The following is a 23,310-nucleotide window of genomic DNA, read 5'->3' on the forward strand; positions in this document are numbered from 1 at the left end:
GGGCCCTACCAGAACACCCCAACTACTCCACAGCACAAAAAATCAGGATTTGGGTGGGAGGTTTTTTGTTTGGTTGGGTTTGGATTTTTTAAGTATGAGAATTCTAAAAGACAAAAAGAAAATACAAAACAGTATTCTGTATTTCACATTTTTATTAGCTTCTTCTGGCAGGCATTACACTTGGGAATAATATTGCACCAGGCATTAAAAATATGAATTCTACCACAGGGACATTTTGCATTTAGAATCCAATATAAATATTTGTAATCACATTTCCATGGCTACAGATAATATTTGGTTGCTTGATTTATATGCATAGAAAGAAACAGTTGTCATAACTGTAAGAAACTGTACTTATCAAGTACTTTTAAAGGGTGGGATTTGTTTTCCTAGAATATTACAATACTGTTTATTGATTTAGAAACTAAATTAGTCTACACAATAGCAGCTTCTCCCCAAACTGCATTTTAAAATCTTTTTTGTTTCTTGCTCTCAGTGTCATAGCATTAGATGGATTAGAAACCATTTAAACAAGAGGTAATTTTAGCACTTTGAGTCGAGTCAGAGAATTGTGTTAATGACACAAAATACCCTATTGTACTGATTCTTCGGACTCCCTCTTTCAAACAAAAAGGTGTCTTGACTGAACAGGCACATGCACGGTTTTTTTTCTGAACTGGACAAAAGAACAGAGCTGCTAGAGAATGAAACTCCTCCAGTCCTCACTGATAAACAATAAATAGTCGTATAAAAAAAGCCCATATTGTTGCTTTAGTCAAAATCCAGACTTCTTGGGTTCACTGTCCAATGAAGTTGCTAATCACTGAAGTGGCTCCTGTGGAGTCAGAATCAGTCATCTGTTTTCCGTGCCAGTCTGCAGAAAGTCCAGTTGTGCTCCACTGTGTTCTCGTTGGCACGCTCGCTCATGTGGTGCACGCGGGTGTTCCTGATGGTGAAGCCCTGCTTGGTGATGTACTCCATGAGGTGCACGCGCAGCGACACTTCCTGGTGGTAATCGCACGGCCCGAAGGTGAAGGACACCTGGCAGTCCCTGGTGTCCATCATGTGCTTGTTCCACTTGGTGAAGTGGTTTGAAATGCCTTCCAGCAGCGCGTGGACCTTGGTGGTGATGGTGAGCTGCGTGATGATCACAGCCACCGGGTTGGAGTACTTGGAAAGCTTGCGGGTGCTGGACAGCTCCACCACCTCCTCAAAGGTATCCACAGGATACAGCGGCTTGGGGTCATTGAGACACTGGATCAAGGGCTCAATCTGATAGAAGTCTGCTTCCTTCCGGAGCAGGTCAAACTCCTTGAAGTCCAGTGGCAAAGTGAGCTCTGAGGTCCTTAAAAAGTTAAGAACATAACGGAAAAGTGGTCCATCTCTGTCAATAAAGTAATTGCCCTGAGAGTCCCTGGCAGTGGGGAAGTCTCCCCTGAACATGGCCCCGAGCATTGAGTCAGGATATCTCGTTAGAGTTGTGAGGGAGGTCGTGTACATGTGTCCACCCACATTTAGCGTGACTGGATCAGTCATCTAGAAAGAGAGAAATTGCAGAGTTTATCAAGCCCCAACAAGAAGATTCGATCACCTTGCTGACACACAGAGCAAATACTGCTGGAAAACTGGGAGAATCACACTTCTCCTGTTCAGTGCCTCTAAGGGCTGCTCAAACCTGAACAAATCCAAGGCACCTAGCAACAAGGCACAACTGGCAACTCGACAGGATGATACTTAGCATGCAGAATGCACATTTCCACAATGCTTTAGAAATTTTAACAACTGAGCTACTGTTGCAGGATCAAGTTTAGCATTCAGGCAGCAAGTTTTTTCCTATTCTACAGATGGGGAAATGAGAACAGAGAAATTTCCTGAAGAACAAGTTAGTCAGAATGAGGCCCAGCAATGTTCCTTACTTTCACAAGCTGTCTCTCATTCTAGAACAAAACCAAAAAAAAAAAAGGAAAGAAAAAAATCAGCCAAACAAACGTTAAGCCTCTTTTTATCCCTCAAAAGAGGAAGACAATGCAGGTTTAAACATAGGACCAAGAGCTCACTATCAAAATAATCCACACTTTGACTCAGAGGCTTCATTAAACAGGCAAGGAGAAAAAAAACTTTCAGCTTTTAACTCCAAAAAGAAATATTTATTAACAAATTAGCATGCTGCATAGAAGTGGAGAGCAGAGCACAAACCAGTCTGCATCAGATTCCAGATAGCACATGAGGAAGCAAGAGAGAAAGGAACATAAATCCCATCTGGCCATCAACTCTAACAACCAGGACTGCAGCCAGCCAGAGAAAAGAGACATATGCATGGCAGCAGAATGAGAAGGGGAGGAAAATAAGATGTGCTTGTCTAGTTTGAGACAAGGTTTACAAGGAAAAATGCTTTTCTCGATAAATAAAATGACAGACATCCTTAAAATAATAAGCAAAAAGCATAAACTATTTTCAGCTTTTGTGTTAGGAAAATTATAACAGTGAGCTCAAGGCATCAGTTCAGTCCTGGCTGATTGTGCCCAGCAAATGTGAACCTGGGCACTCCCCACAAAGTGCACAGGAGCTGTTCAGCACTCCAGGGAAGGTGTGTAAGCTGTTGTACAGCTGTTCTAACAGGCATCATTTCCCTTCTTTTGTGATTGAAGCTCTGGATCTATGAAGGCAGATCTGGAAGGACTGTGGCTGCAAGACCCTGGAAGCCCAGCGAGGTGCACAGTGCACACCTGCACTCACCATATATCCCCAGTCTCCATTATCCATCTGTTCACGTGCTTGAGCTGTGGGATTCCAAGTTTAACAGGAGGCTGCTGAAAGGATACACAATTCCTCTCCTCTTATCTCCCTGCAGGAAAAAGCACACACAAACACAGAACAAAACATGGCAGACCATCAGTACCTACAAGAACACCAAGGGGAATGCTTTCCAATCAAAGGCAGGCTCTCTGCCAGGAAAGCATTCAGCTACAAAGTCACATTAGCAGGAGAATCTGCAAACCCTCCTTTCCCTCCTTCTCCCATCACATTACCCACAGGACTGCCTCTGGAGCACACACAGCCACTCCACCAGTTGCCTGAACATCCCAGGTTTCTTGAATAACAAGCAATGTGCCTCTGAGGGCAATACATGTTCACAAGCAACCTTTCACCTGGGAAACTGTGAGTACTTTGAAAGACAGATGTCATTTTCCCAATTAAAAAAGTTTATTTAGCCACCTCTGAGGTCACACATGTGATCTGTTAATATTAGTCAACATTCCCATGCTCCAGTTTCAAACTGCTCAGAAAAATAAATCAAGCATGAAACACTTGAATAAAAAAACCCTCACTGCAGAATTAATAATTCAGTAGTGGAGAACTGCAACTGATAGCAAGAACATTAATCTACAGACAAAGAGTATGAAAGGACTTCCCAGACACCTACTCTCAAAAGCAATCTCTGTAGGGACAAGCCAGAGGACATCTAACATGCTGTCAACACACTCCAACAAAAGCAATTTGAGAAGAGATTCATGCTGTGACTTCCCAGAAGATGCTGAACTGTTGACTTGCATAACAAGGAGACTGTCCACAGGAGCACAAGGCAAATCCCCAGCCAGGCTGTGCAGCTCAGGAAGGTGGCCTGTCAACCTTGTCAAGCGATGGAAGGACAGGGAAGCCAGTCATCAGCCAGCCTTTATCCTGCCCAGAGCTGCCTCTCTGCTAGAACTGCTGAAAATTTAGGTCAGCCTGTTTTAAGTAGGGTACAGCTTCTCAGCTTTGTTTATTTTTACATCTTAAAAAGACCACACAGTTCCCAAGACTTCTGGTCCCATCCTCTTTACTAACAAACTTCAACACGCAGCCACCCAGCTAAAGGCAGCACAAAGATTTAGCCAAGCCAGCTGCAGAACTACTCATTGTTCACAGTTAATTCCCAACCAAATAAAGATACCTTGCCCTTCTCATGCCTAGGAAATGAGGTGGGCTTCACTCACCACAGAACAAGGCAGCACACCCCACCTCTCTGTGCCCTGCTGCCCTGCCCAAATCCACAGCCTGGGCAAAACAGTGCCAGCAGGTCCTGGGGACCCAGCAGCACAAGCACAGCCCCAGCTACATCTCAGGTGGATTAAAGAGTAAAAAAAACAAACTCAGTATATGAAAATAGTGAGGTCAGACAACAGAAGACTAAGGAATACTAAGATACAGAACAAGTCATACCAGGATCCTATTTTTACAAATTAGAGACAGAGTATGCCTCAAGAGAGGACATTAAAGCACATCCCCCAGCAGCAGATAAACCTGGAACACCAGCTCTTTTGCCAACATCTCTAATTATTTTTTTAACTGCTCACAAATCAAGAACTCAGTTCTTTCAGGGTTTTGCTGTTTGTTTTTTTGTTTCATTTTGTTTTGTTTTTTTGGGGGGATTTTGGGTTTGGGGTTTTGTTTGTTTGTTTGCTTGGGGGGGTTGTTTGGTTTGGTTTTGGTTTTTGCAGTTTTTTTTTTTAATTGTCACTCAAGTACAGTTTGTACACTTTGAGCAACAGACCAGACCTTTTAAATTCTAGCACCTGAAGGTGTTATTCTGCTCAAGTACAAGATGAGGATAACATGCAGAGGCATTAAAATCATATGAGACTGGTACAGATTTCTGATACCCACTTGAAAGTGAAGTGATGCAGCCAGACAAAAACCTCTCCAGTAATCATGACAGAAGAGATCTGCAGTCTTAATAAAATTAACTCAAATTAGACATCCAGAATATTTCAAAGGCAGAGATGTCCATCAGTTATTTTAACTAGGGAATATGATGCTATTTTGGTCAGCATGTAAGTCCAGTACAGATGAATCAAGACTTCATCAGGGAAAGAAAGAGATGACACTGCAAGCCGGTGCAAAGGCATGATTTAATCTTTGATCACAGCACTGCTGTGTAACACCAGAGTGAAAAATTTACAAGAGCAATTATCTGGAACAAACCTAACCCTAAACATAGAAGGGGCATGGAGAAATCTCTGTGACCTTTGTGTAAGGACCCAGAGCCACAAGGCACACACAGACCTCGCTGGCAAACCAGTGCTGCAGTGAGATGTGCCACACAAAAGGAGATACCAGGAGCCCATCCTAAAAAGCCTGAGAGTGATCCCAACTCTTCACTGCCTCCCTCATCAGCCTGGGAGCTCTGAATTTACAGACAACTTCACAGGTGAAAGTTTGGGTACCACCTGAGCTAAGGACTCACCAACCACACCACAGCAAGGCTGAGGATGGACACCCTTCATGACATGTGCCCTTTCAATGATGCTTTAAATCATCCTGAACGGGACACAGTGATCACCAGGGGGTGGGCAGACACTCCATCCACCCCCAGCACAGGCAGCCTCCAGCCAGCTCTGTCCTTGTGTCACACACCAATGGACTGCACGCAGGGACAAGCTTGCCAACACAGCCACTCCTGTCCAGACAGCAAATTACAGATGACACACAGCCATATCCCAAGGCAGCCTACATTTGATAACCACAGAAGAATATTTGAAGTGAAATTCAGTCAGACAAATTGCTGACACAGTTCAGCCAAACGGGATGTCCCTCTCTGGTGGGAGCAGAAGTGCAGGGACGGTGTCAGACCACAGTCCTGCTGTGGTGACACTGCTGTGCCTGCAGGGAGGGGACACACAGCAGGGACACGGTCACTGGGGCTGCTGCCACAGCCCAGCACAGCCACAGCTGGAATGGCACAGTGAGAAGCAAGAAAAGCACTCAGGTCATCACTTTACACTCGACACACCAAACTGGATACCTGCATTTATAAAATGCTCGCTCTTATTTCATTTGTTATGACTCAGAGGATTACAGGGCTGTTTATCAGCAGCACTGCTGCAACCGGTAGTGCCACTAACTCCAGCAGGGCTTCTCCCAGAACACAGCTGCAAACCAGTTTGCAAGCTGAAATTCAAAGAAAGCATTTAAGAGTCAGATGAACGTCTGCACCTGTGAAAACACACACACAGACAGACACACAGACACACACACTCAGGCCAGGGATGCCAGCAGCCCTGCCAGGCATTCATCCACACTGCTGGCACTACAGGCTCCCGCCACTCCTGGAGAGAGCCCTGCAATGGTGCAACATGCAGTTACTCAAAGGAGGAGCAGAAATACACCAAGATGTTGTAAGTCAAGAGGCACAGACCACCTGATTTGCTCTGAATGTTCCTCACCTAGTTTTTCAAATAAGAATTAAGGGATTTACTCCTGGCAATAATCTTTCATGGGCAGTTTGGTATCAATATTACAGCACAGGCTGTTTAACCTCAAGAGTTACTTTTGATTCCTATGTTAATAGAGAGATGGAAGGAATTCTAAGCAATGGCAACTTAAAAAATGAAAAAAAACAAGGTAAGACTCTGACATACCCTTGGCATTTCAGCTACTCACCCCCTTTGTGAGCTCCCTGTCTCTCACACTTAGATCTCACAAGATGAGAAGGAACTCCATCCACCAGCACAGTTATGCTGTACAGGGACAACCTCTCTTTTTCCCAGGCAGTCAGAAAATTTGAAAGGCAAGTTCTTACTGTAAATTACTGGTGACTCACCTGAACTGACAAACAGAGCAGCACTGGTGCTCACTGCTCTCCACCAAACTACAGTGAGCTGATGGTCTGCAGAGCCCCCCCTGAGCCCCAGCTCTGTGCCACCCCAACCAGGGGAGTGAGGAGGAGGAACCTTCTCAAAACAACCAGTTACCAAATCTTCTGGCAGATCAGCTTCACTAAAGAAAGCACCTACTGCCTTCTACACATGTCAAGTTTATCATGACTAATGCAGTTTATTAGAAGTTAACTTAGCTTTTGCTTTTCTTGGGTTGTTCTATACTAATACTCAGTCTTTACCTCAGGCAGGACGGAAAAACGCTCATGCTAGCCACTCAACATTTTCACTCCTTTATGTTTAATTGCTTCATTATAAATTCCAAGCTCCTAAAGTTTCCATCCCTTCCCCAAGGAGCTCTATGACATCCTGTTTTAAGCCCTGATTCCAAACCTGTATTTCAATTGCTTCTTGTTGGAAGAGCCCACATCCCAGTACGACTTTGGTCCTCCTATAAGAGACCCAAAGGAGGACTCTCACATGCAGCCTGGTCCTGCGGAAACAACCCAGGGCACTGAGGCTTCCAGGACCTGTGATAATAATTGGGGTTTATCCATGTACTTTGTTTCTGTGATATTAACCAGTGCTTTTCCATTGAGGAAACTGAACATGTCTCTGAACAGTTCTGGCGGGGGGCAGGTGTCAGACACACGGAGCATCCCTGCACACAGCTGGGGCTTGGCACGCACACGGACCAAGGAGTGACAGCCACACGGGACAGAAATCCCCCCAGGGAGCGCAGAGCGGGGTCCAGGGCTGCAGCAGGAGCCGGGAAGTGCCCGTTTCCATCCCAGCAGAGCCAACGAGACGGTGGTAGAAGAACTCTCCCCCGGATCACCGTGATTCAGCAAAGATGCTGGGGATTAACCCCTTGTGCCTCTCCCCGCAAGTGACCCGCGAGCCCACGGCCTGACCCCCGCCCAGAACGGAGCCCCAGCGCTGCTCCTCTCCCGCGGGGGAAGCGGGACCCGCTCCCCTCCCGGTACCGAGCAAAGCCCCGGTCCGGAGCCTCCCTGCCAGGGCTCAGCGCCGGCACCTACCGGGCATCCCACGCGTCCGACCGGGAACGGGACCCGTAACACCCCCCCGGTCCCATCCCCACGCCAACTCGGGGCCTCTGCTCTCGGTGCCCGGCCGGGCACGGCCCCAGGAGCCCGGCACGGCACCGGCACCTGCCCCGCTCCCGCCGTGACGCGCTGCCCTCCGCGGCCGCGGCCCCCGCCCCGCACCGCCCCCCGAGCCGGGGCAGCCCCGGGCCCGGCCCCGCGCCCCCCGCCCGCCCCGGCACTCACGGGTGCAGCTCTCGGCGCTGAGGCGGAGCCCGGCGGCAGCAGCGGCGGCGGGGACCGTGCCCGAGCCCGGAGCGGAGCCGCCGGCGCGGGCGGGGACGGCGCGGGGGAGTGTCCCGGCGGGCCCCGCCCCGGCGGTCGGTGACGGGGCGGGGCGGACGGGCGCGCCCGGGACGCGCGTTCCCGCCGCCCAGGGGCCGCCCGGCGGTTCCGGCCCGCCCCCGCGGGCGCGTCCCCGCGGGGCTGCGCGCGCCCGGCCGGGGCCGCGGGCGGGGCGTTCGGGCGCGCGCCACGCGCGGCCCCGCGGGGGTCCCCGCACGGCGCCGGTGCCGGAAGTGGCGCAAGAAAGCCGCGCGCTCCTCGCCGCCGCCCGCGCGCCGCGGAACCTCTCGCGAGAGCCGCGGGGAGGCGGGGCCGGGCGGCCCAGGGCGAGAGGACACGGGCAAGATGGCGGCGGCTGCGGCGGCCCTGCGGCACCTGGCGCTGGGCGCCCGCCTCGTCCCGCACGGCAGCGGCCCCCGGGCCCCGCTGCAGCGGCTGCAGCAGCGCAGGGGCCTCCGCCTGTCCGCGCCCGCCGCCATACAGGTAGCGGGGAGGGCTGCCCCCTCAGGGAAGGGTCCGGCCCCGGGCGGGCGGGCGTTGAGGTGACTGTGCCGCCGGGCTGAGGTGACTCCGGCGTGTGAGGAGCCGGTCCCCGCTCAGCCCGCTCGCCGCTGTCTCGCAGGTGACGGTGCGGGACGCGCTGAACCAGGCGCTGGATGAGGAGCTGGAGCGGGACGAGCGCGTCTTCCTGCTGGGCGAGGAGGTGGCACAGTACGATGGCGCCTACAAGGTATGTGGGAGACGCTGGCGGCCCGGGAAGGGACTTCAGGCGGGCCCTGACTCCGTGCTCCTACCCTGCAGATCTCCAGGGGTCTCTGGAAGAAGTACGGGGACAAAAGGGTGATCGACACCCCGATATCTGAGGTGAGGCTGCCTTCTCTCCTACCCTGGTGATCCATCCCTCCATCAGCTGCTCCCTGGTCCTTATCCCTTGGTTTCCTTCTCTTTCAGATGGGCTTTGCAGGAATCGCTGTCGGTGCTGCTATGGTTTGTACATTTGCATTCCTCTACTTCTGGTTTTAAAAATTGAACCGTTTTTATGTCAAAACCCACATTTCAATGCACTTAATAGGCAGGGTTGAGACCGGTGTGCGAATTCATGACGTTCAACTTCTCGATGCAAGCGATCGATCAGGTGATCAACTCTGCTGCCAAGACCTGTTACATGTCTGCCGGCTCCATCGCCGTGCCCATCGTGTTCCGCGGCCCCAACGGCGCCTCGGCGGGCGTGGCCGCGCAGCACTCGCAGTGCTTCGCCGCCTGGTACGGCCACTGCCCCGGCCTCAAAGTCGTCAGCCCCTGGAGCTCCGAGGATGCCAAAGGGCTGCTGAAAGCATCCATCCGGGATGACAATCCAGGTGGGCACGAGCAGCTCATAGCAGTACCTCCCACTGGAGGAATGGCTGGTTTTACCCACAAAACAAAGATTGGTTAAACCCTGGAGCACTCAAGGTTGGCTTACTGCAGTTTTAGGGTATGTAAAAAGACACAGAGGGATTTGTGCTTTTATCTTTCGCTCTGAGGAGAGGCTGACACAGGCCTGGGCTGGGTTAAGGGATGTTGGCTGTGTCTGGTTTGGAGAGCACTCTGAGCGTGCAGAAAGGCTTCTGTAAAAGAGCTGAAATAATCCTGAACCTTTTCACTATGTGATGGGAAACAATACCTGATTTTTTCTTACTAGCTGCCACATAACAGTGCCCTGCCATGCTAACAGCAGACTGATTTTGTGCTGCTGCCAGGTGCTCAGTTTTAGTGCTAATTTGGTATCAGCCTGGAAACCTGGGAGTATTTGCAAATCTGTCACAAAGGGGTTAAAAAGGGTGAAGATGAGTTAGGAGAATTATTATATTACATTACATTCCTGCATTTATGGTGCCTATGTAACTCCATTTTACAGATCATGAAATTCAAATTATAAATTCAGAATGTCCTTATTCAAGAGCAGGGCAACCTTTGACTTTATTTTTTCACAAACAGTAATTAAAAATATGAGACCTTTCTAAAACTAGTGATTGTGCTGTCATGTACCAAAAGTAAAATGGCTCACCTCATTGCAGAGTAGTTGTAGAAGTTTTTTAAATAATTCATTATTGAAGGAAAAACTTAGATTTACTCTTTTTTTTTTAATTCCTTCTGCAAACAGTTCTCACTCCCTTGTTGCCTGGGTGGGTTTGCTGTCTTGAGCTGCAGCACTGTTAATGGTCAGTGCAGGCCTGTGCCTGCAGCTGTGCACACTAACCCAAGTCTGTTTCCTTCTAGTTGTGATGCTGGAAAGTGAATTACTCTATGGTGTTCCCTTTGAAATGTCTGAACAGGCACAGTCAAAGGAGTTTGTTGTTCCCATTGGGAAAGCTAAAATAGAAAAGCAAGGTAAGCTGAGAATGCATTTGTTTCCTTATTAATTGACATGCTTGGAGCCTTTTCTTAACCTCTCATCTATTCAGGGTACAGAGAAGTATTTCAAATGTTAAGTATTCAAATGTTCTTTTATCCACTGTTGTGGTTTCATGTTCTGTTGCCCTTACAAGGAAATATGACCTGATTGTCCATATCTCAGCTTAGACTATACCCTTCCAAAGGATTCCATAAAGGATTTGTTCTGTAGTACAGATTGGGTAGGTGATGGCTGAAACTGCTTTTTCCTCACCTAAGTATGTGATTTTGGTCAAAAATGCAAAAAAAGATCACTGTAGTGTTTCTGCCCACTTTTTCATAATTTACCTCTGAATTATAGGAATATTTGAATACGATAATATGAAAACTCTTTTAAATACCTCTCCAGTTCCCTGAATTCAAGGGCAAAATTTGTATCTTAACGTGGTCCTTCCTCTCTTCATACTATGCCTGGGCTCAGTATTTCAAATAAATCTAAGAACCTAAAATTTACAAGTGAATCCTAATACTACCTTGAAAGGAACCTGAGGTCTAGAAAAAAGCTTTAAATCTCAAGAGGCTTTTTCTTACTCTTGTTTCTGTTGTAGGAACTCATGTTACATTAGTGGCACACTCAAGACCTGTTGGCCATTGTTTGGAAGCAGCTGCTGTACTTTCTAAAGAAGGTGTAGAGTGTGAGGTGGGTGAGGTTTGGGTTACTTTTCTCTTTCTCTAAAGTAGGGGAAAAAGTAGCATCTACTTGTTCAAGTTCTGCAAAACTTCAGTGTATTACCTACAACAGTCTTAATACTTGCAAGTGCCCTAACAGCATGTGCTGTTCACGTTTCTGAGTTAGAAATTAATTATTAAGTCTTATCTTTGGAGTCAGAAGAGCTGGAAGTGCTGAAGGGCCCTGTACCTGTACCCAGGCAGTGGTGAGTGACAGGCTCAGGGCACAGCTCTCAGGCTCGGGGCACACACTCAGGGCACAGCTCTCAGAGCACAGCTCAGGGCACACACTGAGGGCACAGATCTCAGGCTCAGGGCACGGGCACAGGGCACAGCTCTCGGGCTCAGAGCACAGCTCCAGCTCTCAGAGCACAGCTCAGGCTCAGGGCACAGCTCAGGCTCAGGGCACTGCCAGGCTCACACCCTCCCTTTCCCCAGGTGATAAACCTGCGAACCATTCGGCCGATGGACATAGAGACGGTGGAAGCCAGCGTGGTCAAGACAAACCATCTGGTCACTGTAGAAGGAGGTTGGCCCCAGTTTGGAGTTGGAGCTGAAATCTGTGCCAGGATCATGGAAGGTACTGAGTTTCACAGCACACTGATCTCATTCCCTACTCTAAATGCTGATTATTCTTGATGAAGCCAGGCAAAAGCAGAGTTAGAGGTTACATCAGGGGAGTGGAGCTGTCTTACTCTGGAGATTTTCACAGGGTGGGTGACCAAACCCCAGAGTGCATGAACACAAGCCAGAACACTGCTTTCTGGAGTATTAGAGCTACAGGAACAAAATTGTTTATAAATAGAGTAAGATTCAGCAATTGAATCAAGATAAAAGCATAGTACTTGGCAACCTGACACTGTCTTCTGTTTCAGGGCCTGCCTTTAACTACCTGGATGCTCCAGCTGTGCGTGTCACCGGTGCTGATGTCCCCATGCCTTATGCAAAAATCTTAGAGGATAACAGCATACCTCAAGTGAAGGATATAGTATTTGCAGTGAAAAAAACTTTGAACATATAAGTTGTAAATAGATGTTTTAAAATCCCGCTCTACAAGGCATTCTTGGTGTTGGGCATGTTGTATGCATAATATCTGTTGTATAAGCTCCATGATCTTTTGTACAGTGGGGAAAGTATAGTGATCTCCCAAAATATTTATATGGGGTTACCCCCCCAAGCCACACTTTCTGTCTGCAACCATGTGGTAATGCTTGTTTGTTCAACAGTACAGCTGGCTCAGTGCTGCTGTTTGTGGAGAAACCCTGTTGTAAACTCAGCATGAGGGGAAATCCTCTGCTTTTGCTTGGCTTGTAAGTGCCAGAGGAGCTGTGTTGGAGCTGCTGCAGCAGTGAGCGAGGGCAGGAGCAGGCCTTGAATGCTGCACAGCTGCAGGAGCCTGTGGTTGCAGGGCTCATTGGAGAGCCATGATCAGGCTGATCACTGGAGCCCAGCCCTCAGTGCAGCAGAGGCTGTGGCAGCCCAGGGCTGGGTTAGGAGATGCTGGCTGTGTCTGCTTTGAAGAGCACTCTGCACATGCAGAAAGGCTTCTGTACAAGAGCTCAAATAAAGATCCTGAACCTTTCCACGATGTGATGGGAAACAATACCCAATTTTTCTTTACTACCTGCCACATAGTGATTAAAAAAATGCCCAGATGCTTTGCTTTTACTATTCAAGTTTTTTGTGGTTTCTTTTTTTTTTAAACTCCTCACCTGGGCTGACAGCAGCACACTCTTCCTATAGCTCTTGCAATGCAAAATGAGTTTATCCAGCTGCACTGAGCCCAAGCAGCAGGTCTGTGGAGTGTGTATGAAGAGCTGGGACACATTCAGAGCAGCCTTTGGAGATGCCAGGGAGCTCTGCCAGGCCTCCCTCAGCAGCTCCTGGTACAGAGGGAAAGCTGCCTGGAGGGGCCTGTGCAGCAGGGGCTGCTCTGCCCCTCGGCTCAGTGGGGGAGAGGATCTTCTGTGAGCAGGCAGAAGAGTTGGGTCCTGTTTCTGCAGAGCCAGGAACACTCCCCAGGGTATTTCCTGTAGCAGAGGTGCTGCTCAGTTCTTGGGAGGTCTGGCTTGGAGGTTGAATCCCACTGGAACATACCCACCACATGCTGCTGAAGGAATTCCATTAACATTTTAATAAAAATGAATATCACAGGTTACATGAAACTTTGTACAGACATTCTCTGCATAGTAACAAACACTGATGTACTTGAATTTAAAAAAATGGATTATCTATAATCCTTTAAAGTGCAATTTGTTTAAGGTTTTAAATCAAAAAGGATCTTGCAATAAAGTTTAAATGATAGAATTAACTTGAAGTAACTTTTCATTTAATTAAATCAACAAAAACATCCCAGTGCCCTATAACCTCACACTTCAACTGCTTCCTCATTTAAAAACACTTTCCCCTAGAGTTGCAGGTAGGATGTCCATTTAAACAAGCTTCATGAGACAGCATTTTAACTCCACCAGCAAAACATGGTGGGAATAAGATTTAATTCTCCAGTTCCCTCACCTGTGCAGTATGTTTCAAGGGTTGGATTATGTAAAAGATTGTTGACTCCATGCAGCAAGAATTAAGATGAGTTACAAGTGCGTGAAAAGAGTTGAAAAACTGAGCAGACTAAAACTACATTCCTGTAATTTGAAAAATGGGGTGGAATGGAGCTAGGAAAAATGCATTAATTTACCATCATCAAGGTCATTCCTATTTCAGATTTTTTGTTCAGCTACAGAGGAGTTGCTGTTCCCCTGCAGCTGTAGCTGTAGCGCCCAGTTCCTGCAGCCAAGTAAAGACCGGAGTGCCCATCCCGGCAGGGCACAGCAGCCCGGGCAGGCAGTGCTGGAACCGGGGCGAGGGGAGCTGCACTGCTGGTGCTGCTCAGGAGGGGACAGGGAATTGAATCCTGCCGTGACCGGCGGCCTCAGCTGATCCTGGGGGCGCTGTGGTCGCATGTCTGTGTTTTCTTCAGGGTTCCTTTCTGGAAGTTCTGGATGGAGCTGAGCAGGGCTCCTCGGCTGGCGCTGACCTCGGGCCGGGCCGGGGGCGCCTCCGCGCTCCCCTCTGAGCCCGGGGGCGGAGCTGCTGGCGGCGGGGGCGGCGGCGGCGGGGCTGGCGGGATGGACGATGCTCCTGGGACATTCGGGAGAGAAGGTGGAGTTTGGTTATGCCAGGCAGGTCCTGCCCCAGGGGCTGCGTGGCTGGACTTGCTCAGTCCTGCACCAGTCCCGTCATCCCTCGAATGCCAGTGAGTGTGAAGAACAGAACAGATGGAAAATGCCAAAGTGATCCAATCCCTCTATCTGCAGGTGAGATGTCATGGCATCTGAGACACCTCTGAAATGAAGTCTGAAGGGCCTCAGGACTCAGATGCAAAACATGACTCATGTGTGATCTTGCACCAAGGAAAACAGGGATCACTGAACGGGATTTCCCAGTTTCAGCTGCTCCTACTTGTCCCTAGTGAGGCTGTTCATGTTCTGTGGGACATGAACAGCAACAAGGGCTGGAAGCAAATTTTAATTCCTGTTCTTACTTACATAACTCACTTTACAATCCTATGAATGAAGAACCACATCCCTGTAATATCCGTGATGACCATTTCGCTTGGCCAGATTATACCTCATTTTTAGAGTACTAACTGCAGATAGAGTTTTCTGGAAGTGTTTTACACTTCCAAAGTTCTGTTTGACTTTCTCCAAATATGTTGTAACACATGGTTGTTTTGACAGACTGAATGAATCACAACACTGTCACACACACCTCCAGCCTGCCTCTCCTGTTCCCACCTTTGTACTCTGTCCCTGCCACATCCACTTTCTGCTTCTCATCCAACCTCAGCCTGCACGTCCTGACTGCCGGGGGAGCCAAAGCCCCCAGTGGAACGTGCAGCTGCCCCAGCAGTGAGGCCTGCAGGGAGCTGTTCCTGGCACTCCAGAGCCAGGCAAGTGGATTCCCTCATTACCCCAGGCACTCTCCCAACACCATGATCCTGTGCAGCCCTGCTGCTACACCACTGCTACACCAGTCAAATAACAATGGGCCATCTTGTCCCATGTTCTGGAAGGAGTAGGGACATAAAGATTAATATCCTGGTACTGCTCAGCAGCGAATTTGAACTCTAATCTAGATCATGACTTATGCCATAGGAAGACTGAAGAGACAAATGGCACCTAGTAACACTTGCTTCCAGTAGCTCTGACCTACAAAGAGGAATATGCTGGAAAGTGCAAGAACTGTGATACTGGGCAAGGAAAACAACATGAAGGCAACCAAGAGACTGTTGTCCCTGAAGTGAACAAATATCAAGTAGAAGTGAGCAAATATCAAGTAATTATGTAACATTATGCCACTCAGACTCAAAAGGGATTTGATGAAGGATAAAGCTCAGCTACAGAAAAAAAGCAGACAAAAGTTCTCTGTGCTCCATTTGTCTGTCAATTCCTCATCAACAATTGTTTTTAGACTAACAAGCAACAGTAAAAACAGAACTGCTGTTATTAAAACAAGCAGTTATACTAGATGAAAGACATAATTCAAAACTCCCTCATTTTCTATCTGTACCAGTCTTTGAAGAAAGACTTTTCCCATATGACAGCAAGCTCAAAATGCAGAGTATTCACATAAAGCATCCAATTTTGGCAGTGTACATTAATGTGTGCTGTGACTGTAGCACTTCCAGCTCTGCAGGAGAAATTCTCATTGGCACAAAAGCCTTCTGTGAAAACAAAGCATTGAAGTACACATTGAGCTCATCTTCACTCTCTTCCCTTCCAGAGGAAATACTCAAGTCCTAATAGAAACACCAGAGATCAACTGAAACAATTTAACCTGCCTGTTGTATGTGAATCAACTGCTTTCTGAGGTAACCAAAACTTCACAGGATGGCAGCACAAGCTGAAATAAATTGCATAGTGGGCCTTCTAACTTACACAAATCTGCTTTTTACACTTGCCAAAGATGTACATCAATTTACTGTTAGAAATACTGACTAAACATTCCCAGCACTAGAGTCCTGTTTCTCTTGTGGATGGATGCCAGGAAAGAAAAACTTGGCACTTGTCCAAAGGAAGAATAAGACCAAGAGCAGTCCAAGAACTCATTTAGTGGTTGAAGTGGTCAGAGCAGGACTGGTGCACCAACCTAACTCCAAACAGATCATGCAAACTGCTGTGAAAGCACCAAGAGCAGCTCATCACAGAAGAAATGCATCAAAGAGATGCAAGAATTGCAGAGAACAGACAAGATTTTGTCTGGAATTGCAAGGTGAGGCTGAAAGAGACTATGCAAGGAGTTGTACAAGATGCAATAGGGAATGACCACAAAAGCAGTGGGCAGGGAATACAAATACAGTGGTAATGTGGTGAAAGAAGGCACATGTTCAACACACAGAGGGCAAAAAGGACACAAAATGCTTGGATCACTAAGTATTAGTAGGCCAATATTCCACATGCTATCTTCACATTTTGGTCTGGTTATTTTACAAGAGTAGCAAAGTCAGGGTTGTAGGGGCAGAGATCACCTTTCTTCCTGGAAATGCGTTAAATTCCTCAGGACTCACTATTATTGAAATTGAGCTGTAGTTGAACTCTTGGGAGACTGCTAACAGAGAATTACACCCTTACACTTGAGCTCTGCTGTGAGACATAAATACACTCAGGGTTCAGAATGACATCTGGCCAGCTATGAGCATTATATATTGAACCTGTTAATTAAGAAATCTTCAAAAATCTTCAAATCCATTCACTTCAGTCAGGTAACCAACACCAAGCTGCCCTTCCCTTCTTGACACGAGTGGTGCAAAGAAATCTGAGTTCACACACATGCATTCATACACATTTACATCTACAGAGGAAATTGTTCTGCCCTACAGTGAAATCTTTTCCTGTATTTACTAGAAAAAACATTTGAAACAAGTGCTTAGCTATCACCAGGCCTTTCCACTACATACATTGAAGGATGTTGCCTGCAAACACACATTTTATTCATTCATGCAGTTGTAAGAATAAAACACTCAAACAAGAACTTACCAAGGGTTTTTACAGGGACATTTTTGTTAAAAGAGTGTGTTAAAAGGAATAGGAAGTAAATCAGATGCTGTAAACTTGATGCCTGAATTGAAACAAAAACTTAATTATGAATTTAAAGTGACAGCAATTGTGCAAACAGCATTAAAAACTTGGCTGAGAATGGGATGTGAACAAAGAAAATAATTTTAGTGATAGTTTTTAAAGATGCTGTATTTCATTAAAATAATCTGTAAGAACATTCAGATTTTTTTTCTTCTATTCCCTCCCAATACTAAGCAACTTCAAGATTTGCATCCAACTTTCCCATTGAGAAACAGAGCATCTTTAAAGAGATAAATCAGCATTAGCTTACTTTTCCGAAAATTCACGTTCAAAATGATGCATGCTCTATTGAAGACAGCAGAGAAAGAGAGAGGACACAAGTTAATCATCCAGTTCTCGTGTCAAAGTAAGAAAAACAGACACTGTTAGCTGAAAAGTTAGTACAGAAGTCAATACATTCTTACTCACTGACAAATATGAGGACAGCAGATTGACTATTTCATATTACATTTACAATACTTCACTCAATTCTGAAAAATGAACAACAATTTTCCATGCTCTAGGCATTATTATACTTGATAACAAATACAACATCCATGCTTTCAGTTGCACATGCCATAATTCAAGTTCCACAGGATTAAAGTGCATTTAGAGAGATTTAGAAAGAAATCTGCAGGAAGATTGGCCACAGAAGACAAAATCCATTCAGTTCAAGAAACACTTCCTGCTGTACCAACGCCTGTATTCACACCTGTGGTCAGAGACACCCAGGAAAAGCATTTCCTAAAGCTTTCCACTTGTTTTACAGGAAGTGAGGGGCAGGAAAGATGCACCATAAGGGTGCCAATGAAACACAAGTCATACTGAAGGATTCAGAACAACTGGCAAAGAAAAAGATTGTTAAATACAATTCTTTCACTATTCCTGCAGGGAAGTCCAGAGAAGCAAAAGTGACACCCTCCAAATTTGTCTCTTTTGAAAGAGATCTTGCTGTATCTTATGGGCTTATTTGATTTAGAAAATATTCAGTGAAATTTTAAATAGCCCATACCACACTGTTCTGCTCCCTTCTGATCCTAGCCACTGCTCACAGCCACAAAGAAAATGAACAGATTTTCACAGCAGGAGCAAAGAATTGGGGGGGGGGGGGAAGAACCACACCAGGAGAATGTCAGAAACACAGGATGTTACATTAGAGTCACTTGCATGATCTAACTATGTATTTCAAATGTTCTTTAGCCAAGTACCTGCAGCACCACCAGCCCAGAACATTCTCACCAGTGAGAACTGCCAAATCTCCAGGGGCACCTTTCCCCTCATGCTCAGTCCTGCAGCTGCCATCACACAGCAGAACCCAACCATGGTTTTATTCCTGGTTTCCATCCACTCTCCCAAGCTCTCTGCTGCAAGCCAAGCCTCACAAAGCCTTTGTTCAGAGACAAAGAACCTCTCAACACGTGAGAAACCCCTGCTTTTCCTTCCCCAGGGTTCCTTCCCCAGGGCAGGCCAGCCTGGAGCCTTCCCCTCTGGTCAGTGCCTCTCTCTTCACACACCACACTCTGCATGAACAGTTACAGGCCAGGATGGGAGCAAAGCTTCTCTTGAGGGCACTTTTCCTCACCAGCCTTAGCTCTGTCATGGTATTCTATCAGCAGGATGCTCTGAGAGGCCCCAGTTCTAACACAGCCATACCAAACCAGACAGACAGACTGAAAGCCTCAATGCCTTTTTGAGAATCATCTCACCACACTGACACCCACGAGCAGTTTTGGTACAGAGGTAAATATCCTTAGTAATACAAGGAAATCAGAAGAGAGAAATGCAAGCTGCAGATGCATCACTTGTCACAAACAGGGTCCTACCATGGGACCAGTGTGTCTCTCCTCAAGGCAGCAAAAGCAGACTTGCCCAGAACAGCTAAAACTTCAACACTGCTGGTGAAAAAAAATCTAGTTTTCTCTCAGAATTAATATCTGGAACTTCTTCTATGAATTCTGCTCACAAAAGCATTCCTGAAAATGTGACACTTGGCTTTACACCTCATAAACAGCAGCCAGCCATCAGCTCACTAAAGCAAGCCCCAGTGTGAGGACAGGCAGGGCCACCAGCACCTTGTCACACAGGGGGGACCCCCACGAGTCACCAGGAGCACACTGGCACAAGATGACCAACAAACACACTGTGACAATATGCCTTGAACTGAGACAAGTTTTGAGCACAAACCTGAGCTATTTTGACCCATATCTGTACATAAACTTGCATCTCATACTTAAAACTTGAGAAAGCTTTCAACCAAGTTCCAGCAAGTCTGAGTCAGAACATAACTAAAGAGTAGTTTCATAGGGGAAAAATGCTTTCTAAATATCTGTCCATTTTGGAGCCACATTTCAGCTACTTCCTTATGGAAGCCCTGGCAGAGCTGGCAACAAATTCTCCAGATCACAGTCAGTGCAATAGCAGTGTTACTGTGCAACACAGTAACAGCCATTATCTTGCTTAGGCTGACTGGGAAAGTTAGCTCCTACAATACACACTTCCCATGCCCTCAGCTTGAAGGAGAAATTACTAATTTGAGTTTCAGCATGACTGATTTGAATTACATCACACAGACTGCAGTGTCCTTTGAAAGACTATCCCCAGCAAAGACAAATTTGATTGCATTGCTTTGGTTAATGAGTTGTGCTGTGGAGAAAGTTCCTGGGACTAGAAATCCTATGGCAAGAGTCACCATAAAAAATGGCAATGCCATGGGCTGCTTCCCCTCTGGAAATGTATTCTGTTAACATCTTTTGTTATTAATATTGGCCAGTGCTCCTCTTCCAGACATTCAGATTGAAGCATATCCACTACTGCTCAATATTCAGATTTGTAATTAAACTTTCAGAGCATTTCTATTGCCCACTCAAGCAGATTCTTCACCACTTCCCACCCCGTCTTAAACATTAGCAAAACTCTCTGCACAGAAAGTGCAAACTGAAAAACAGAACTGTCCAAAAATAATAAAGATACTATTTTTAACCCAAATCAGTCCTGTTTCTAGATTTGTTTCTACAAACTCTACTGGGTTATCAATGGAGTGTAGCAGAACTGAGGAGATTTATGAAGCTTAAGCCACCGAATCTGTCACACCTAAAATTCCTGAAAATAAATCACAGCAGTACAGGAACAAAAAGAACAAAGAAACAAGGGATGAACGAGCAGTATTTCAGAGTCAGCAGACCATTAACACCAGAACAAATGCATACTGCAACATGAGGCCCAGAAAATGCCTGGAAATTTGCAATGTGGGTAGGCCTGGAGTAACACAGACTTCCAAGCAAGCAGGTCCACCCTGGGTAAATCATATCATGTGTATCTCAGAAAGGTTATAGTTACAAAAAGGTTCTCTGTGACCCTCGAAAGAGAGCACAAGCCCACACTCAGGCTGCCACAAGGTAACTGACATCTCCATGTTCCATCCTTGAAAACCATCACCTCCTGATCATCCTTGGGAATAACACCACTGAGGGCAGAGGGGAGTAAAAGCAACATAAAAAAGATAAAAACTGTAATGATTGTTGAACATACCTGCTGTGGAGGGCGGAGTGGGGGATGATGGAGATGTTAAAGGAGAACTGGCCCCAGAGCCTGCTGAATAAAACAACAGTCAGGTAACTACAGCTGTGGCATGGCAGCTCAACACAGACAAGGCAGCGTGCTGGGAGCAGGCCAAGTTTATTGACTGAAAATCCAGTCCTGCTTCCACACCTTGGGAAATGCACCCACTCATAGCAACAGTGGCTCTACAGTGCAGAGTATGAGACAAGCCCCAAAGGCATAGGAAATGCAGCCAGCATTTCTCAGTGGGAACATTTCTGCTGCTCAGGCTGTTGGGTACAGCACACAAATTCTGTTCACCCTAAGAGCAGTGCCAGTGCATGGGTGGCACCCCATCTCCCCTAAGAGAGGATTTTCAGTCAGTGCTGTACTCCACAACAAGCTGCTTTTGGACACATTTTAGCCAAGCAAATCAACTCTGGCAATGTGTTTGATCCATAGTACCAACCACATCTTTTAACTAAATGAAAATTTGTCAAAGGCTCTGTTGTTTTAAAATTTGGCACTGAAGCAGCAATTTAGCACATAATTTTCTCATTCATCTTAACACCTTACTATGTAACACAGATCACCAGAGAGTCTCCCTGAAGATTGCATTATTTGATGGTCCAAGTAATGGATGTTGTTGTTATTTAACTCAAATATCAAACAGAATGAAGAGACTGATCAATTTTTTGAGGAATGGGTCACAGAAGAGAGGAGACATTACTTTAAATTTGTCAACTGAAAATATAACATCAAGAATATTTTTAAGCCCTCCATTTATTTATTATTAAATACCCTAAACAGTGGTACCAGACTTTGTAAAGTGTTGGTAATCCCAAATCTTTCAGACAGAAGATGACAGGAATAAGAGAAAACCTGACACAGCTGTGCAGAAGCAAATCCCCCTCTCTGTAGTTACCTGAGTTATTTGAGTTGCTGTATTTGGCTGAGTGTTCTTCCCCACTTTCATTGGCAGAACGTTTTGACTTCTATAAAAGGGAGCAGAGGAAATGGAAGATAGGAATGAATAATCACTTCCTATGAAAGGCAAGGACTGAACTGACACACAGATCTGTAACAGCCCCCCATGGTCTCACACAATGCCTTTCAGTGCTCAGCATCCCCTCCCCACAGCCAGCACACCCTGATGTGGTTACAGGAGCTGCAAGGCTGCTCCGAGCTCAAACATCTCCAGCCAGGCCCAGGGAGCTGCAGTGCCCTCCGACCACAAGGGAAAGGAAGGAAACTGGCACACACACCCCTCCCAGGAAAGAGGAGGAACAGACAGTGCTGCAGGCCCCAACCCCTCCCCAGGGCACAGCAGCTCCTCTGGGTCTGAGCTGCTAACCAAGACAGGTTGGTTCAGCAACACCAAACAGGCTGCACCAATGTGCAAGTCAGCTACCACTGTAATTTAAACTTTTTAGTAAATCTATTCCTTAGCTAAAGAAGTGAAAACAACCAGGAAGTAGTGCAGAAAAACACAGGAAGGACTAGAGTCATGTACATATGGATAAACCTGTGCATGGTAAACATTACAAAAACAAACACATATTTTTCTGTGGGAGAAACCTATTTAAAGATTGCTTACTTTTCGTGCCAAGATCTTCCTTTTCTTTTTTTCTTCTTCGGAGCCATGATGAGATTGAGCTCTTGTCAGCCTTCTGTGCTGGTGAATCTGCAAAATTAAAGAAAAAACAGAAAAAGACCATAGTAAGATCTCAAATGTTTGAAAACAACGTTTGAGCTACAAGAAAACACATTGTAGTCACTTTGTGAATGTTTGGATTCCCTTTTTCATTTCTAGTTTTTCCTTTACTGTTTCTGGTAGAGGATGGAGACTTGTACTGAAGTTAAAATGATCCTCTAACTTGGGAGCCACTACCTGTGAAACTGCAACTCTTAAAACAGTGAAATGCCATACAGTCAACAGCTGTTATACAACTCCTGATATTGCATTTTTGGGAAAGCAAATCTGCTGGTGAAAATATTTATTATTCAAAATCACTTTTGAGTGAAACTCACTTTCTGCATGTAAAAATGATAAGAGGAAATTAAATGTCTGTAGGAAATAAGGAAATGTAGACATTACCAATTTCTGTTCCTCTGTTAATCGCTTTTCTATGCATTCCTTGGAGATTTTCAATGCCTCTTTTAGCTTAGTAGGAATCTAGTACAGAATGGGGAACAAAATCATAGCACAAAATGTGATAAAGGAAAGCACAACTTCACTGATCAAAACCCACCATCCATCTGATGACATTTCTCATCTAAAGCCCCAAGATGTGACACTACTCCTTTAGTGAAGCAGAAAAGAAGACTCTAGATGAATGTTTTTCTACTCAAATCTACCTACAGATCAGCAGGGACAAAGAAACACCAAACCCTGGCAGTGATACTCTAAAAACAAGGACAGATAACTACTTTGAGACTGCAGCCACATCCCCAAATTTCTCTGAGGCTGACAACACAAGACACAGGGCACAAACCCCCAGGAGAAGCCCCTGGGGCAGCTCCCCAGTGGGA

General features: G+C 46.3%; 3 protein-coding genes across 12 annotated transcripts in view; 1 reads left to right on the top strand and 2 right to left on the bottom strand.

Annotated features, from left to right (window-relative positions):
• Positions 1–134: 134 nt before the first annotated feature.
• On the bottom strand, positions 135–8,197 carry KCTD6 (potassium channel tetramerization domain containing 6). Of its 2 annotated transcripts, none has more exons than XM_074550500.1 (3): positions 7,931–8,197; positions 2,737–2,845; positions 135–1,536 (listed from the first exon to the last, which is right to left on the bottom strand). In XM_074550500.1, exons 2-3 carry the CDS (start codon positions 2,761–2,763, stop codon positions 850–852), a joined length of 714 nt encoding a protein of 237 aa, XP_074406601.1. In that variant the 5' UTR covers positions 2,764–2,845; positions 7,931–8,197; the 3' UTR covers positions 135–849. The 2 variants fall into 2 exon arrangements, with proteins under 2 accessions (XP_074406601.1, XP_005488432.1); XM_005488375.4 differs by lacking the exon at positions 7,931–8,197 and adding an exon at positions 3,425–5,759.
• A 113-nt stretch (positions 8,198–8,310) lies between these two features.
• Positions 8,311–13,766, top strand: PDHB (pyruvate dehydrogenase E1 subunit beta). Its single transcript, XM_074550499.1, has 9 exons — positions 8,311–8,512; positions 8,652–8,759; positions 8,831–8,893; positions 8,981–9,016; positions 9,102–9,387; positions 10,289–10,399; positions 11,011–11,102; positions 11,570–11,711; positions 12,007–13,766. The coding sequence occupies exons 1-9, from the start codon at positions 8,375–8,377 to the stop codon at positions 12,150–12,152; spliced, it is 1,122 nt and encodes a 373-aa protein (XP_074406600.1). The 5' UTR covers positions 8,311–8,374; the 3' UTR covers positions 12,153–13,766.
• Positions 13,767–13,916: 150 nt separating this feature from the next.
• Positions 13,917–23,310, bottom strand: part of PXK (PX domain containing serine/threonine kinase like) — a 32,389-nt gene continuing 22,995 nt past the window's right edge. For 2 of the 9 annotated variants that reach the window (XM_005488368.2, XM_026794390.2), the window contains exons 14-18: positions 22,877–22,954; positions 22,376–22,462; positions 21,704–21,773; positions 20,770–20,832; positions 13,917–14,263 (exon numbers count right to left, since the gene is read on the bottom strand). In XM_005488368.2, the coding sequence (XP_005488425.2) occupies positions 14,055–14,263; positions 20,770–20,832; positions 21,704–21,773; positions 22,376–22,462; positions 22,877–22,954 (507 nt within the window). In that variant the 3' untranslated portion in view covers positions 13,917–14,054. Of the gene's footprint in view, positions 14,264–17,160; positions 17,243–17,512; positions 17,548–20,769; positions 20,833–21,703; positions 21,774–22,375; positions 22,463–22,876; positions 22,955–23,310 lie in introns of all 9 variants that reach the window. The other 7 variants (XR_012582337.1, XR_012582336.1, XM_074550496.1 and 4 more) reach the window with 7 other exon arrangements.

This window comes from Zonotrichia albicollis, chromosome 12 (assembly GCF_047830755.1).
Source record: "Zonotrichia albicollis isolate bZonAlb1 chromosome 12, bZonAlb1.hap1, whole genome shotgun sequence".
Lineage (NCBI taxonomy): Eukaryota > Metazoa > Chordata > Aves > Passeriformes > Passerellidae > Zonotrichia > Zonotrichia albicollis.